Raw genomic sequence first — 18,967 nt, 5'->3', positions numbered from 1 at the left:
CTGGTGTAAGACTACATCCAATTCTCCAACAGACATTTCTCAGAAGTCAAAACAAAAGGAAAGAACATTTTGTAAATGTCATTCATACCTATCTTTGCCCTTACCCTTTGGATACATATTAGCCATAAAATCCAACCACCTGAGCTGACCCACTTCTCTTCAGTTTCTAAGCTTTCTAAGGTATTCTATTGATTTCAGATTCCCTTGCCTAGGCAGGATGGGGCTGATCCTGCCATCTACTGAGTACTTCTGAGTATCACTCCAGAGAGGGCAGGATTCCCCTCGTAGCCCTCACTCACCCACAGCCATCCCCATCCCACCTTGTATCCATCCCCAGCTATACCTGTGCCTGGTCTAGCCTGACTGCTACAGCACAGACAGGGCTGGAAGCTGCTTGGACAGCACTTCCTTGGGAAGCAGGTGGTGGGCTCTCCAGCAGCACTCCATAAGCTTGAACCATTCCTAGGCCACTAGTTAGACTGCCCTGCTCCACATGTAAAACAAAGAAACAAACAGTCAAAAAACATTCCTACTGCCCTGTGACTCTGGCTTCCTACCTTTGAGGCAATTTAGACGTGTTGTTTATCCTCTGTTTTGCTACAGCACTACTTGTTCATAGCAAAATGAGAGAAGAAGGAGTAGGAAAATCTGTCTTGATAACCCATGGGATGACTTTTCTCAATGACACAGCAGTGGTTAAAGAAAGAACTGGCATCCAGAGATCTTATCCTCCCTAAAGGCCTTATCAACATTTCCCTAGTGTTAGTGCAATGCCCTCTGAATAGCAGTCACTGCCTAACTTTTCCATGTGCTTTGCAAAGCAGACAGAGGAAGAAGCAGAAGACAAGGTAGAGAACTTCAGACAGAATTATGCGTGAAATGTACCATGAATTCAACAATACTTACCCCAAAATGTAAGTTTGAGACAGCCCTACCAAAACTGAACTAAAAGCGTCAGGATTTCAGGTTGCAGGGCTCAATCCCTGAACTTTCCTGTCAGACCAAAGCCACTAGGAACCCAGAAAATGGACCAGGTGTCTACAAAATTCTACTATGACGTGGCAATGGACAGCCAAATATGAAAGACATTCATTCAAGGTCTGCCAAAAAATATCTGAGCAACCCAGAGACTCCATGAGGGTCAGGCTGATCCCATTCCTCCTGCCGGGATGTCATCAGACCTATTAAGATTCTGGTGAATTTATATCTAGAAAGCAATAGGAAAATGAGAGAGGTTTCAGGGAAAGGTGAAATTAATGTTAGGGAAGTGTAATCTTGAGAGTGACTAAGAGCTAAGAATGACCACCCCGGTCATGGAAAAGTTAAAAACTGCAATAATCAAAAAGCTAAAAATAGAAAGGATGCATTAAAATGTTTACGGGAAGACAAAGAGGTATATTCAGGCAGGATAAAATGAAACACAGGGTAATTCTTACTCAAGAAAAAGTGTCCTTGACAAATGTTAGAAAAGCATAATAGGATGTAAGTGGAAATTATATGAGTCTCATCACTTGAAAACTGAAACTCCATATAAAAAAAATAGACTTTGGAGAGAACAGGGTGACACTAGCAAATGCATTATGAATGGAGATAGTTCTGTTTGTTTGTTTTAATTTTCCATATTTTGCTACACAGTGTTGTTCCTGGGAAGTTCTACAATTAAACTATACAGGCATATACGTAACCCTTGTCACTTTAGGGTTTGAGGTGAGTTTTGGCTTGGTACAGCTCCATATAGTTCATAAGACAGCAAAGTAGGAAGATATATGATAAGGTGGTTACACATGCCTCTGGCAGAAATGCTCAGTTGTGGTAACCCCGTTGTCAGATAATAAAAACCAGAACTGCCTCAAGTGTCTATATCACAAACTCACACATTCCTGATAAAACTTATTGTGCTTCTTGCCTCTTTGGTGTCTTGGGAAAAAGAAAACAATTTCTGTACCATATGAAACATTGAAATGCCTCCACATTTCTCAGATAACTTTCCTCAATATGAGGAAAACTTGACTAGAGGAACAGTAAGTTCCTGAATTTTTAAGTAAAATATTCCATTATTAATAATAACAGTGCAAATACTTCTTCCTTTTAAATTATGTGTAAGAGACATTCCTCAGATCTGAATTATGTGCCATTTAGAAATAGTTTTCAAGCTAATTTTATCACCAGTGAGATAAATTAGATGATCTCTTGAGCTACACTTTTCTCTCTTCAATGTCCTTCAAATCCTGCCTGATGGAATTATCATTTGCTTTTGTCCCAGGATCCCTTCAATAAATGAACACTATTTTTTTCTGCTGCCTTCCTCTCACCCACTTTGTTAAATAATATATATTCCCCCTCACACATATCATTTATTATTTCTAAATTCTGCACAACCTTTCAATAATATATTGCATGCCTGAATTAAATCTCATTTGTCATTACCGGTACTAATAAAAGGTTTATATTTCTCTTTTTGTCTCTCCCTGAAATATTAGGTGCAAGAGCTTGTAATTGTATGGAGTTTTGTTCTTAAGTTGCTTACACAACTTTTTAATATGGCTCCTGCTAAAGAAATTTATCTCGTTGCATATTTTCAATCAGAGTTTGGATTTTAGGCTGACTTGTGCTGATGTATATAGCATATTTTGCCTATGTAGTATAGCTCTGTTGAGCATTTTTTATAGAATCATACAATCATAGAATCATAGAATGGTTAGGGTTGGAAGAGACCTTAAAGATCATCTAGTTCCCTGGCATGGACAGGGAACCTTCCACTAGACCAGGTTGCTCAAAGCTCCATCCAGTCTGACCTTGAATACTTCAAGGGATGAGGCAACCACAACCTCTCTGGGCAACTTCTTCCAGTGTCTCACCACCCTCATGGTAATGAATTACTTCCTGATATTTAATCTAAATCCACCTTCCTTCTACTTAAAGCCATTCTCCCTCATCCTATCACTACATGCCCTTGTGAAAAGTCCCTCTGTGGCTCTCTCGTAGCCCCCCTTTAGGTACTGGGTCTGCTATAAGGTCTCCCCAGAGCCTTCTCTTCTCTCAGCTGAACAACCCCAGCTCTCTCAGCCTGTCTCCAGAGGAAAGATGCTCCATCCCTCTGATTCTCTTCGGGGCCATCCTCTGGACTCTTTCCAAGAGGTCCACTTCCTTCTTGTGTTGGGGGCCCCACAACTTTTGTAGGTACTTGTAACACTGCTTTTGCATAAGGTCTGTTGGCGTGCTCAGTGGAGGCCAAACACTGAAAATGGTCACAGAAACTGCACTTGTAACAAATAGGGGAATAGAGCAGCTTCTGCTGTAACAAATCCTAGAATATTTCCTCTGCAGAAAAAGAGTTATGGACTTGCTTTGGAACCCCTGGTGCCACCATCCTAGCCAAACCATCTAATGGCTGTCAGAGAAAGCCCGATAGACACTGAAACTGAAGAAATTTAAATAACTATCCTGAGAGACAGGACATTTTGTCTGGAGGAAGCCAAAATGACATTCTGTTTCAAGTGAATGCTATCATGACCCTGCATGCTGCTAAAAGTCACAGCAGTTGCCAAGCCAGAAAAACACCTGCACAGGGATCCTGAGCATCAGGACTTTGGATATGAACTTTGGGGTTTCTTGGCTTTACAGCAGTGGCCAACATGTTCTCTGGAGCCAGAGGACCTGGAAGCCCTAGAAACATGGCTCCAAGATGCTGTTGCTAGAGGGAGCACAATAGGCAGAGTATGTGGAAGTGACTTTTTTTTTTTTCCTCTCTAGGGAAATAAAAATTAAATAAGAATACAGCAGAAAATACGAATTTCTGCTATGAAACTATTCTAACAGAAAACTCCTAGCCAGCTCCACCTACATACATTTCATACAGCTCACTGATATTGGCAAAGGCTGCCTACAGCCAAGCCTGCTGAAATCAATAGTGATAAATCCCATCATGTTTGACTTTTGGACTGCAAGTCTGATTTGACCAAATTCTTTTTGTTGGTTTAAGTTTTGTTTAGAAGGCAAGTCTGATGACATGACTACCTGAGTATCATTATATAACAGTAATCTCTGTTTTTCCAATGTTTTTTATAAAATTAGCATCTGTCTGCATTTTACTGCTGGGGAAGTGATAGCACTGAGATATCAAATGATTTATCTGAAGGCAGACACTGAGTAAGTGGCAATGCTAACAGTCCTGATATTCTTACTACATTTATATTTAAACTGACCCAACTTTGTGTGGCATTAGTCTTACCATTTAGGAATCTACTCTTTATTCTCAGCAGCAGTGTTTTGTTCAAAGGTGATGAAGCCATATGGGAGCAGATAGTTCAGTATGTCTGAACACAAAGCACATGAGTTAAAGAGGGACCCAGCCACCAGAAGCTTAGCAGCTACTGCTGGGTATTGTGATGCCCTTTTCAAAGTCCCATATGGGACTTTTCTGAATTCAGACTTACGGAATTTGTTGTCTTCACTCATAACAGAGCTTATTTCCTAATCCTAGTCCATGAGCTCTGTCAGTCCATGTAAATCTCTGATACCATTTATCCCTGTGCTGATCCCTTCTCTCCGCAGCATGCATCCACTAGGTGAGGACCCCCAGGTTCTCACAGGGTTTGCTATCAGAAAAGAACCAACATGGGGGAGGACTCAGATGGTTCTCCTGAGACATCCTCCTTCTGCAGCTTGGCATAGCAGCCCAGAGATGGTTAATGCCTAACACATAAGCCCACAGAGACTAACTTTAGCCAAAAGCATAAGGACCTTGGCTGTCAAATTATTTTTAGAATAGCTGTATCCTCTAGGAAAGAATGAGGTGAAAGATTCCTGGAGGCCATGGCTCAAAGTGCTCAGAATTGCTTTTCTATTGCTTCTCATAAGCAATGTGCAGGGCTTTCAAACCAGCATACGAGTTTGGCAATGGATTTGATAAAATAGTCCACACTGGGAGGCATCAGGCCATTCTGCCATCCTGAGGCAGTGCATTGTGGCTCTTTTGTGCTCAGGCCTGACAAACCTGCATTTGTTAGGTCACACACACACAGACAGGAACCCTGACTCCAGACTTATGCTTCAGGAGTCCCGTTGTTCTTGTCTGGCTCCTGTCTGCCTTCAAGGTTCTCCGCATGCTGGAATCATGGGCACATCGTAAGTCTGCTGACAGCAACATTGATTCGTGAGGTCCTGTAATGCCACATCAAGCAATCTGTGTAAATTGTGGAGGAAATGTCCTTCTCTCTGTGACACTACTGACACTGTTGGAGCCTACAATTGTTTCAGCACAGGCTTTGTTCCTACAAGGAGCTAAATTCACAGTGATGGTAGTTATACTCAGGAAAGAGCCTGGCATCTTCTGATGCTGCTCTCAAAATCAACTCTCAGCTCAAGATCTCCTGAATAAATGGTATCAAGTACTGCAGGATCCAGCATAAGGAAACTAACACTCTTGCCACCACCTCCTTGAGCCTCCCACCGCTCCTGCACTGGAGAGCACTGATGACTAAGAAGCCACACAGTGACAAGCAGCCCAGCTGTTCTCCTCCAGACTCTGGCAAGAGCTGGATGTGAATGAGAGCCAGAGAGGCTCGATGGCATTAGCTTAGCAATGTGATCATCATTCTTCCCCACAGCAGGAACAGACTGCTGGGAGCTGAACAGCTTTGGAGGACAGGTGGTCTTGGTCAGAATTCTGAAGAAAATGCTTTCTGGGGGTGGTGTGTGTTCACACGGGCCATGTCTGAGGGGGCTGGTGTTGTCTAGAATGCTCGCTTGTCTTCTTTGTTGCCACTCAGAACTTTTACTTTTTGGAGCTGACAGGCTCTGCACTTTAGGTGAAAAAACAATGTGACTGCAGCTTTTACAATTAGAAATTAGAAGAGAGTGAACAAGGAAAGCCAAGAGTGCTAAGGTTTGGATTGAAAATTATTTTGTTTTAAAGCAAGACTCTGTAGCAGAGAACAAATACTTGCAAACACCACAGTAGATCCTGTACAGGAAAGGGCATAGAAACCACTGTCATAAAAAGCGTTCACAGTGATGGCAGCATTTTCTGAACAACTACAGCCACACATCAAAGCAGCACTGCTCTGCTTGGTTATGCCTGTCACCACAGACTCAGCAATGACTGGGTGAGGCTTTAGGCAGAGGTCTCAGAGGTACCTCAAACCTCTGTGTTATCATAGGCACTTAGCCAAGGCTAAGATACTAATGGCCAGCTCCACAAAAACGCTCATGTTGTGGTGACTGCAATAGCTAAAAGAGCAAACATCACTCAGGACCTTGGCCTTCAGTATCAAATACAAGTTCTGAAGGGGTAACAAGGATTATTCCCCAAAAGTGCTTCCCTGCATTGCAGTAATGTCCATTTAGGTTGCTAGCAAAGGAGGACTTTTGATAAACTATCTCTGCCCTCACTCACTTGTGCTTCAAAAGGGAAGAAACTGTCTACCTTCCTTCATGCCTCTTGTGATGTCCCAGGACACATTCTCCCAGCTCCATGCCCAGCTCCAGCCACAGCTCATGCAGAATTGCTGGGGCAGACTATTCACTACAAAGATCTTTGGCCTTAATTTATCCCCTGTGGAAGAATCCTGGAAGTTCAAATCTCCTCTCTTTGCATTTTGCCAGCCCTCACATTAGTTCTGGAAATGTCAAAGGAAATCATAACAAGAGCAGCTGATCAACCAGCCCAAAGAACCAGAGACAGTAGGTGTCCAGTCCTGCTCTCTGGGCCTTTTTGCTTTTGCAGTGGTTCCACTGGCTAGGAATAATTACACAGAAGTATGACGTAATCCCTACTGAAATCCAGATCTTTTCATTCCCTTCCAGCCAATTGGAATTCACCCCTGATGTTTTCCAGCTCCCTGCCTCTGTGAATGAGACCGTATCCATGTGAAAATATGCTTGGATCACTCACTGTGATTTATTCATCCGGAGGCAATTTGGAGGTTGTTGCTTACAATTAGCCACTTGATCTTTATCAGCATTGTTCTTAGCCCTTAGAAAGCTGTGTCTCTGGATACAACCTTTTCCGGTAGTTGGATGGCCTATTTAATTATACAACTGGACCTGTTTGTGCTGGGATGCTGTATCCTAATGATCCACAACATTCACTTTCTCTATCAGTAGCAAGAACTAATATTTATCGTAAGTTCCCTAATGTGTCCCTTGGAAAACATCACAGTATCGTGCTGCAGAGGAGAGCACTGTCTGCTCAGGGGGAAGATTCTAGGGCAAGAGAGAAGTGGATATGCTCATTATTATATCAAATTACAAATGAGAGAGTAAATAAGCCTGAGGTGTTTCATTGTGGAGATGTCAGCTCTCCAGATAAACAGGGACAAGCCCAAACAATGCTGGATGAGAAAGACACTCTACAGAAATGCATATTGCTTTGAAACAATGTTTGTTAATGTGTGTTAACTGTAACAGGAAAATAATATTTAATGATATAGATTCACCCTAGCATGGCTGACAGAATAGTTCATTCAGCCTTTTGCGGGGATCCAAGCTGAATTTCATATAGAAAGGAAGATCAGGCATTGCCCATTTTAGAAAAAGAGATGGAAATTACCAAGTGTTGGGATGAGAGTATAGGGAAAAGAAAATGAAGGGAACCAAAATGCAGGAGAGTACTAAGGAAGTAGCAGGGCAATTTGGTTGGCTGTGAAATGCAGTTCCTGAGCTCTTGAAGAAAGCAAGGAGGAGAGTGGGAGCCATAAGATATGAACAAGCGGAATTCTGCCTGGTCGTTTGTGTCATCATTCCTACCGCCTGGGGCCATTCTGCCTTGGCAGGGTTTTGTATCACCTGCAAACAGCGTGCAAGACAATGAAATCCATTCCCGCGAGCACAACAAAGGGAAGTGTGTAAGGTAGCTTGCCTCAGAGATGTTTGAGTGTAAAATCCTCAAGGAGGAACAAAGCCTTTTAATGAACTTGGAGGTGGGGAGGGGGGGAGAAGAACGAAACTGTCAGCATTTAAGCATGCTGATTATTTCAGCAAACTGTCAAAGCAGTTGAAAGATGAACAGCAAGACCCTGTGCAGACTATGCTTACACCGCAGAAGCTACCAACAGTATATCAGTAGTCTGCAGAGAGGACTGAGCAGAAGGATGGGAGGGGGAAGAAAAAAATAAAAATTGTATTTTTGGTGGGTTCCTGTAGCTGAAGCTTACAATGATGTGTTTTCAGGCCATAGACCTTGGAGAGAGGCCAAGTAGGAATTATTATGACCTATTTTTTACTTTTCTTAGGGTTGTGCTTTGTTTTGGGAGGGTTAGCAGTTGCATCTAACCCTTCACCATATTATGGAATGGTAGGTTTGCTGTTGGCATCTGTTGCAGGGGGTGGGTGGTTGTTGAGTTTGGGGGTCTCCTTTGTGTCATTGGTGTTGTTTATGGTTAATTCAAGGTGGAAAGACAGTGGTTTTGTTTATTTTTTGTCTTTAGTGGCAGACTCTTTTCCAGAGGCTTGGTGGGATTGGTTGTTATGGTGTGGGTCTTTTAGAACTTGGAGGTAGTTATTGGGGGGAGTTACTGAATGCTGAAAGTTTGGGATGGCTACTGTTGATAGTGGGGGTATGTTTTCTGTTTGACTGGATTTTAGTGGTGCAGCTGTTTTGTTCTTGTGGAGTGGGGATAGTTTTGGTCACAGGATGGGGGCTATTATTAACTTTACTTGTTGTTTTGGAGTTTGTGTGATGGTTATCTGACAGGGTGATTCAGGCAATTTAACGGTAAAAATCAGAGAGTAGTTTAATGTAAAATACCAGCTTTGGGAATTGGAGATAGAGGCTTAGGTCCCTTTTTTTCTGAGGTGATTTTTGGAATCCTAAAGAAGAGGTGTAGTCTTCACTTGTTGGTTTGCAAGACCAATGTTTTTTATAAACTATTAGAGTATTTTTAGAAGTTGAGTATTTTGTTTTCTAGGGCTCCAATAATAGGGTAGAGGATTAGGAGGGTGATGAAGCAGGTAAGGGAAGCTAGCTGGCCAATAATGATGAATGCCTGATAGAGGCAGAGATCCCAAATCTATAATCTACTCTGGGCCTTTCTCTCGTTTCTTCTAGCTCCAAAGAAACCAAAAGTTACATCTCCTCCTCCTCAGCTAGGCAGCAGAAAACACCTCCATCAGCAACTTAGAAGTTGGTTAGAGCAAGGTGCTAGTAACACCAAGGTCACAGGTTCAATCCCCATAGAGGCCATTCACTTAAGGGTTGGACTGAATGATCCTTGTGGGTTCCTTCCAACTCAGAATACTCTGTAACTCTACACCAGCCCCCCATCATCTTTGACCTTTGCAAAACATGGGGCTAAGCTTAAAGTGTGCCTGTGATGCAAACTGGTTTTTGGCCTGCATGCGGTTATTCTATGCTGATTTATGCCATACATTAGAGCTGGCCTGCCAGAAGGACTTAGTCTCCTAAATGACTCAGTGATTAAATGACAGGGAAAAGTATCTTTGGCCCGTCCAGTGGGGTAAAAATACCTGGAATGCAGCTTGGTCCAACACTGATTCATCCTTCCACATGGCAAGTCATACCAGGGAGAATCCTACGGATGGTTTTATCTCTAAGGCATCTTAGCAGACCAAGGAAAAAGTTCAGTATTGTTTTGGGGTAGGGCAAGTGGAGATTCCTTATGAAAATATTTAATGTGGTTTAGAAATAGAATCCTTTTCCTGTGGCAGGCCTGGCCCTGGATAGATGACATTAACAAAGAGACAATTTTTTATTTGTTTAGATGATAGCAATGCCTGGGGCTATGCTCTGGGCAGACTACCATAGGGTTTTACCAGATATGTTTCACTTTATGAAAAACTAAAAAAAATTGGCTAGTTAATTGACACCAAGAAAATAAAAAGGGACAAGAGCAGTTGTCAGTAAAGCAGATGTCCTGTCTCTTTCAGCCTTGCTGTTAGCAACACTTACTCACTGGAGTTTCAAAACATTATAAAAGTATTATGAGATCAAACACTGTGACATGGCGTGAGCACCTTCCTCCCAGAGACTGCATGACCTATCCAATCCAACAGTCATATTGACAAACTGAAGGAAAGACCAGTCCTAGGGACTAGTTTTCTGCAGGCTAATTTACAAGCAGCTGTTGTTTAGTGGTTGCTTCAGATGTTTGCTTTCCATCCTCAGCCATCAACATAATTTTTCTCTTAGGTGTTTCTGTCCTCCTATGAGGCCTCTTGGCTGTTTTTGTAGCAGGAGCTGAACAGCTTTAGTTTATTGCTCAGTAAATTAAGACAACCTGAAATTGATGTTAGGTTATCTTAAAGCAATAGACATCATGTTTGGTGGTTTGGCAGTTTCTGTGTGAACAGTTCCAGCATCCTTCTAACCAAGGGAGAAATCTCCAGGAAATGAAAACTGGGAGCAGAAATCTCTACCTCCATATCTACCCAAGCCCTTCAAATTCATGCACTAGGCACTAAACAATATAGATTGCCTTGTAAACACATGATCCTCCTGGAAAGGAGTACACTGTTGGGCAGTGAGTATATATGGAGAAGTAATGATAACATTCTAGCAAACGTTCTAGGCAACATCACAATGTTCTTCTCATCAGCTCAGTAGAACAAAAGAGGGCATTATGCCACCAGAACTGAACTCTTAAGATGACATTAAAAATCTCTCTGAGGACTGCAGTATCTGGCTTTGGAGAGACATGTGGGTCAGTGAAGCTTCCTGTGTGACTACACTGGCCATCTTATCACTGTAGGATTTTCTCACCCTGTTTGCACTAACAGTCCTTCTGAACAGTCTTGGCCACAAAGAGCAGTTTAACCAAATAACAGTGCTTGAGGCACAGGGAGTGATACTACATGTCCTCTCAGAGGGAGTTCCAGGAAGGTTCTGGAGAATGGCCACCTCTGAGGGCATCCTGACTTGTGTTCACACTACAGAGTTGCTGCATGACAGGCCAAAGGACGGTGCTGTTTTCAGATTTAGCCTGTAACCCCTAATGGGCCTGCAAAACCTGAGAACTGCCACATTGCAATTAAAGGTTTTTGCTAGTTTGTGGGTCTCAAGGTAGGTGAACCCTGGGATTGTAATAGTGAAAAAAGGCCACTAGCCTTTACTCCTTAGCAGCTCCAGGTATACATGTGCTTTGACAGCAGGAGGAGTTGAGTTCTTATTTCCCACCCTATACACATACACCTATAGGGAGGACAATGAAAATGTGGTGGAGAAGGAGTGACTTCAACCTCATCTCTGTGGCATAGCCACCAAAAGAGCCACCTTGACAGAAGTGGGGATGAACTTTGTCCCTTTAAAAAAAAGCTGTAACAAGCTATTTTCCACTGGAAAAACTAAGCTAAGCCCAACAAACAACCAAAAAAAATCCAAACAAACAAAACAAAACAAAACAAAAACAAAACCAACCAACCAACCAAACAAAAAACCCAAACAAAAAAAACCCACAGCAAAACAAAACAAAAAACCCACACCCAAAAAAAAACCACTCCCCACCAACCAATGGCAGCCCCACGGAAATTAGGAGTCGTATTTCTATTTGGAACATTTTCCCCAACTGGAATAGGACTGATTTCCAGGACAGAGTGGAAAGAAAGAACTGAGGGGTTATGAGGGTGTTTGGTTATCAGGTTATCAGGGGTATTATTAAGTTCTCCACTGTAATCACACAGCATTGGCATGGTCTAACACGTGGGCTGCAAATGGCCCAGTATATACCAGTGATTATGACACTCCTTGAAATCTATTACTGAGAATCTTTCTGACCAAATTAAACCTGCAAGCATTCCTTTAGAAGACTCTGCATTACACATGCATGGTTAGGTAAAAAAAACAGGGTTTAATGTCCAGAATTTTCCCCAGTGCCTCATCATAGGCTCTGCTGAGTTTAAAACTCTGTCTAGTTTATGCCAAGCACTGACAGCTGGGCTCATTTCTCCCATAGCAGAACAGGGGGTGGGGTGTGGTGGTGGGATGTTAATGCTTTCTCCCTGTCTTAAATATCAGTCACTCTGTTAAGGGTGAGCACATCCCCAAGAACCAGCCCAAGTCGCAGTTGTATGGGGCCAGGAAGGATAGAAGTGGATTATATAAGCATTGGGGAAGGGCTTGAAAGCTACATTCAGAGGCCTGTTGGAACACACTAAGGCCAGCCCTAGCAACATCAAAGGCTACAGCAAGGAGTTAGTTTATACAGTTTAGTCAATTGGATTAGACTCTTCATTAGGATGCAGAGCAAACCTCTTCTACTTGGCAGACAGAAGCAAGAAACAGAATAAAAATGGAAATCAGATCTCAGCCCTGAATTCCTCATTCAGCAAAGCTCTTCTTATGTGCGTAGGAACCCTAGTTTGCCTGGCTTTGTTTGAAATAAAGGTAACAGGAAATTTCTGGGCAGGATGAGGTCAAGGTCTCTTGCTTTGGGGCCAGCAAGCTCTAGGAGGATTTGAGTCAGAACACCCTGTCCCAGGAGGAGGACAAGCAGAGGGCAAGAGCATGTGCTATGGGGTACCAGCAATACCATCTCTCTACAGCTGCATCTTCAGCAGGAAAACTCAACATAGAGACTTTGGAAAAGACCTTTCTTAGTTTGAGATCAACAAGTAGCTGTCACACTGTAGAGTCATTGACAATCTGATACTGGAGTGGTTGGGTTTTAGCATGCAGGATGTGCACTTGTCAGCTGGTTACTTTTCCCCTGCATCTTTTGAGGAAGTTGCCACTCTGTCTCACAGAATACTGCAGGCTAAAAGAACAAGATTATCTGATTTTGTGGTTTTTTGAGTGTCTCTGACTGCATTAAAATCTACAGAGGTCAAACAGAAAAGCCTGAGTTTTACCTCAATCATGTCACCATGGCTAAGGGGTTACTGGGAGGGGTATGCAGATACACTGCAAATTAAGTTTAAGGTCAGAAAAAAAGTCCAAGTATTTAAAATAGGGAATAGTTTTCTCTACTTACTGTACCATGATAGCAACACATATTTATCTGTAAGAAGGTTTTTTTTTCTGTACTTAAGTCTTGTCTTTATTGTGGTTTTAGTCAGAAGAAAAAAGGTTAGCATTTGTTTTACAATTTCATATTGTTTGGGTTTTTTAACAGTATCTGGAGTGAAATGAGACATATTTCTATAAAATATTTCTTGCTATGAAACAGGACTGATCAAAATATATTAGCAGCTGTTAGAAAAATACTTGCCTATATTGCACTTCATGCTGTTGAAACCTTTAAATCACTGTATTAGCTCATTAAATTGTAAACAAAAAGTTAATTTCCTGGCTGCTATAGTGGAAGAGGAGAGAGATTGCTAGTTATAAGTAACCTGTGCCTTGGATTATTTTATTAATATTGCAAATCGTGACAGAGCAATTAGGGTTAAATATTACCTCAGGAAAGCAGCTTGACCAATGTTGACAATCGTGTTAAATAGATGGAATTTAGTTTAACAGAGGAAACAAGAGGTTCCTTGTGGTTTATCTCATTAAGGTGATTTCAATAATAATTCCAATAGTGATTCCCACATCCTTAAAACTAAACTTAGTAACAGACAAAAAGACACAGCTGCATTGGGATGGTAAGAGACCTACAAAATTTCTGATTCTGTAATGAAATATCCATTGTAAATTTGTTTAATTTGGCCTTAATTTATTCCTCAGTGAGATAATCCCCCAGTCTCCCTTCATCTGAAGTATGTCCCTTGGATTTCTTTAAAACCCTTGTATCACTCTGGGTACCTTCTGTTGCACCATCACAAAGCTTCTACAGGCACTTAACATTAAGGGACTCTAATTTTCTTCTCTCTTATATCTATTTTTCATCCATTAACTTTAATGGGATTGCACCTGACTTGCTCCAAGAAAACCAGGCTGAAAAAAATCAGTCTTACAGTGTCCAAAGCCATATTCAGTGCTCCAACAGCAAATATTTTATGACTGTTTTCTGCAGAAATAAATTTAATTCCCTTGGCTCCACCTCACAAGACAGCACTGTTGCTGAAAGAAAGAAAGATTCTGAGCATGACACAATCTCTCTTTAACATTTAAACTGAAATGCTGTTCAGGAAACTACATGACTAATTTTTAAAGAATTACACTCATAGATATTTTTTCCCAGTTCTTCTTTTTGTTCTTAAAAAATGAATCAAACTTTAACTTTCTGACGTTTCTCCCCCCTACAGTGGAAAATACTTAGGATACCTTTTGGCAAAACTGAAGGAAATATCTTGAGAAAAAAATTATTCGAAGATGGAAAAAACAGAGAATTGCCATGATGTTTTCCCACTGTGAGGTTTGCTATTCATATACAGCAAAAAAAGTCAGCCTTTATTTCTGTTATGGAAAGCAGCAATATAGGTACTGGAAAACAATATTTCCTAGCATAAGCAAAAGACAAGCACACAGCCACAAACATCATAAAGTAACAGAACTTGATTCACCTAAATTGTTCTTTCACTAATCAAACTATAGGATTCCTACCAAGTTAAAAATCTTACTGTCTATATTTTTAAGTGTCTCCTCCCTTTCATCCTGTTACTACTTGTACCCTTCATCGTTTATGATGACAGAAGTCTCATCCTATTGTTTTTTTACCAACTTCCCTTTTTGCTGTGTGTTACAGAAAATCAGTAAAAGAACATGAGCTTCATTCCATGACTTGACCGTAGTGTAGAGCCTGCCAAAACTAGGGTCGAGGTTTGCTGGAAATGTAATTAATCTGAAATACAGGTTCATTCTGAACCAGACAGGAATCTTTCCTTTTTTTTTTTTTTTTTTTTAACCCTGTTCTAAAGGCAGGAACAGAACTAATCCCACTGAGCAGTTGCAAAGAGCTCGGGGGTTTTCAGTCCCTAAATGACCTGCTAAACAACTACTCTCAGGAAAGAGGTTGTTAGCAGAAGAGCCAGCCACTCTCTGTCCTGAGGTAAGGAACCTTCCATTTTCAGTAACCTTTTCCCTATGGAACACATACCAGGAATTGGTGCAATCTGCAGAATGAGGCATGCTGTTCAGAACCACAATTTTTTCAGACTCATAAAAAATATAAAACTACCTCTCCTCTGATCTGCTGGGAGAGAAGTCAAGCCTTATGAGGTAATTCTGGATCTGCTGAAATCAAAAGGTCTTTTATCTCAAAATGATCCATGAAAGGACATATCATGTCACTATGATTTAACTCCCCTGATGAAATAAAAGAAATTCCAGGAGATGAACCCACTCCTGACAATGGCATATGCGGGCAAAAGATAGGTTTAGTGTATATTGGCTCCTCTGACATAGAATTGAAAACTCTCCTAGCAGGCAAGGCATTGTGTGCCTTGTGGCCAGAGTAATGCCACAGCAGTAAGCCATGCTTCCTGTCTTGGGCCAAATATGATCTCAAGTGTATTTCACCATCATCACTGAAATCCTCCAGGGTCAGCTGGAGGTCTAGCTCAGGGACTTTTAATGTTGTAGTACGCTCCTTTCAGCTAGTACAGATGATATAGCCATTGTCGTGGCATATATTGCACAATTCTTACTCCTTCTTGCTCCTTCGAGCCCTGTTAGACGAAGACATTTGCTCATGCATGAAGTAAATCACTGGAACAGACAATTGATTTAAACCCAATTATTCTACAATTCACTTGGCAGACAAAACCGAGTGTATGACTATAGGGACAGTGAGGACTACCAACACAGATATGGACAGAATCTACCCTTCTTCATTTGTTTTGATCCCAAGACTCTGTCATTCATGGTGCCAGAATTCTACCTTTCAGGTGGCTGTGGGGGGAGACAAGTTTCCTATGACTGACTCTGACTAGAGCATCAAGCACAGGGCTCAGCTGGAGTATGTGTCTTTAGTAGAGAACAGCTGATCCACACAGTGGAAAACAGCAGGCAGGTATACCTCTGTCTGATAAGGCTAATTCCCTACGAGATTTCCTGTGTGCTTTTCCTTAGTTCCACTTCTGTTTTACCTTTTTACACATAGACATAAAGCTCCAGAATGATTCAGTGGAAATCTTCATGAACTGCAAGCACCCTGTCTTTAAAAATGCCAGAGGAAGCTCAGTGTGCTCTGTGGCAGTATGACTGACCTGACCTACACATCAATGACACTTGTAACAATTAATGGCCTATATCAGTGACAACCCTGGAGGCTGGTCATACACACAGTGCCTGTACTCACAGTTTTCACAGCGATTCCCGGTGTAGCCAGCCAGACAGGCACATTTGTAGGCACTTCTTTTGTCTAGAATGCACGTTCCATCGTGAAGACATGGAGATGAAGAACAAGCTGTAAAAGAATAGCAACAACCAAAACATTAGTGTGTTATCATACAAAGTCAAAAAAACACAGCACTGCACCAGCTACTGAGAAGGCAATTAACTGTATTCCAGCTGAAATCAGGACAAGAACATAAATTAATCTCAAAAATGCAAAAAAATAATTTCCACTTAGATTATTTTTCAAATTGAGTGTGGGTTTTAGCGGACAGAAAGTAGACCCAAAATCTCAAGATTTAGATCTAGTTTAAGATTCAAGTAACTCCAACACCTGAGGAGTTCAGGATCTGATGTCCTGCTTCAAGTTCATCTTTATAAAACAAGACTCTGCAGCAAAGTTCACATCAGACCCATACCAGAAGTTGAGTTCAGTTTCAGTTCACATTGACTACAAAACATATTCCTTGCTATCTTAAAGAATTATCCAAGTATGGTTGATAGCTCACACATTAAACGTGGACATCATAATTGGTAGAAAGTTCTGCATTCCAATTCTTTTACAGATCATCTTCGTCCTTCCATGATTATTTTGGTTAAAAAGAAAAATGAATGCCTGTACCAGCTGTTGAGTGTTGCAACCACAAGCAACCCACCCTGGGGGTCCTATGGTGAGGTTGTATACTACTACTTCAAAGCATTCACTCTGCTGCAGTCCAGAATCAGCAGTTTTCCTTGCAGAGACTTCACCTGAAGCAGAATCATAGAATCATACAATACTTCGGGATGGAAGAGATCTGTAAAGGTCATCTAGTCCAATCCCCTTCAGGGACATCCTCAGCTAGATCAGATTGTTCAGTCTCCTGTCCAGTCTGAGCTTGAATGTTTTCAGGGACACAACATCTACCACTTTCTGGGCAACCTGTTCCAGTGTCGTGCCACTCTCACTATAAAAAAATTCTTCCTTATATGTGATCTAAATCTACCCTCTTTTAGCTTACATTCATTACCCCTTGTCCTATTGCAGCTGTCTGTCTCCATCTCTGTTATAAGTCACCTTTAAGGACTGAAATGTTGCAATAAGGTCTCACCAGAGCCTTCTCTTCTCCAGGCTGAACACTGAAATTGTCTCAGCCTTTCTTCATAGGAGAGGTATTCTGGCCCTCTGAGAAACTTTGCAGCCCTCCTCTGGACTTGCTCCACAGGTCTATCTGCCTGTGATGAGGACCCCAGAGCTGGATGCAATGATCCAGGTAGGGTCTCACCAGAGTGGAGTGGAGGGGCAGAATCACTTCCCTAGACCTGCTGGTTCTTCTCCTTTTGGTGCAGCCCAGTACACAGTTGGCTTTCTGAGCTGCAAATGCACATTGACAGCTGATGTCCAGCTTTTCATCCAGCAGTACTCTTAAGTCCTTCTTGTCAGAACTGCTCTCAGCAAGTTCATCTCCCAGCCTGCATCAATACTTGGGGTTGCTCCAACCCAAGTTCAGGACACTTGTCCTTGTTGAACCTCATGAGACTCCCATAGACCCACTTTTTGAGCTTGTCCAGGTCCCTCTGGATAGCATCCCATCCCTCAGGCATGTCAACCACACCACTCACCTTGCTGTCATCTGCAAACTTGCTGAGTGCTTACTCTATCACTTTGTCTATGACACTGATGAAGACATTAAATAGCACTGGTCTCAATATGGCCCCCTGAGGGACACCACTTGTCACTGGTGTCCATCAGGACTCTGAGATGTTGACCGCTCCCCTTGGAATCCAACCAATTGCTCATCCTTCAAACAGTCCACCCATCAAATCCATATCTTTCCAGTTTAGAGAGAAGGATGTTGTGGCCATGTCAAAGGCCTTACAAAAGTCCAGAGAGATGACATCTGTAGCCCTTCCCTTGTGCACTGATGTTGTCACTCCATTGTAGAAAGCCACTAGGTTGGTCAGGTGGGATTTGTCCTTGGTGAAGACATGCTGGCTGTCTCAAATCACCTCCCTGTCCTCCACGTTCCTTAGCACAGCTTCTAGGAGCATCTCCTCCATGATATTCGCAGACACTTAGATGAGGTTGACAGGTTGGTAGTTCCTAGGGTCCTCCTTTCTACCTCTTTTTAAAAATGGGTGCAATGTTTCCCCTTTTCCAGTCACCTGGGACTTCATCTGACTGCCATGACTTTTCAAATGTAATGGAAAGTGACTCGGCAACTACATCAGCCAATTCCTCAGGACTCTGGGATGCATGGTGTCAGGTCCCATAGGCTTGACCTTCCTCAGAAGGTCACAGCCCTGATCTTCCCTTACAGCAGGAGGGACATCGCTTTCCCAGTCCCTGTCTTGCAGTCAATCTGCTTGAGAAGTGTGGGAAGAGATGACTGAGTCAAAAAAGACAGGCTCTGGCCCTCCCTGCAGCCAGACCTGGATGGCTCCATGTTTTTGGGGAAGCTCTGCTTGGGTCACCACCTCCTTTCTGGCATGTGCAGAGGACATAGCTCCCTGCTGAGTGGATACCATGGCTGGGCTCAGCTCTGCAGCTACAGCAGGACCTTGCCCCCGCTGTGCACCCAAGCACTGCATGACCTGCCGCACACCCCCCGGCTGCTCTGCATAGGCATGGTGGGGCACAGAGGGCTGGTTGTTCTGGCAACGTGCAGATCTTCTCAGCACCTCCCACAAGACCTGCTCAGGCGTCTCCCACCTCAGGAAAAGCCCCCATGTGCCAGGATCTGTCACTCTGCCACCATATGGACCGACCTCAGAGTAGCTTCTCTGGATAGGAGAAGTCTCCTATATCCAGATGGC

General features: G+C 42.4%; 1 protein-coding gene across 2 annotated transcripts in view; it reads right to left on the bottom strand.

Annotated features, from left to right (window-relative positions):
• Positions 1-18,967, bottom strand: part of PAMR1 (peptidase domain containing associated with muscle regeneration 1) — a 59,250-nt gene that overhangs the window by 14,203 nt on the left and 26,080 nt on the right. For both annotated transcript variants that reach the window (XM_017813973.1, XM_017813983.1), the window contains exon 6: positions 16,137-16,244. In XM_017813973.1, the coding sequence (XP_017669462.1) occupies positions 16,137-16,244 (108 nt within the window). The remainder of the gene's footprint in view (positions 1-16,136; positions 16,245-18,967) is intronic.

This window comes from Lepidothrix coronata, unplaced genomic scaffold (assembly GCF_001604755.1).
Source record: "Lepidothrix coronata isolate B3197 unplaced genomic scaffold, Lepidothrix_coronata-1.0 Scaffold1, whole genome shotgun sequence".
Lineage (NCBI taxonomy): Eukaryota > Metazoa > Chordata > Aves > Passeriformes > Pipridae > Lepidothrix > Lepidothrix coronata.
Note: the sequence above shows the minus strand (reverse complement) of the source record. Positions and strands in the feature narration are given on the sequence as shown.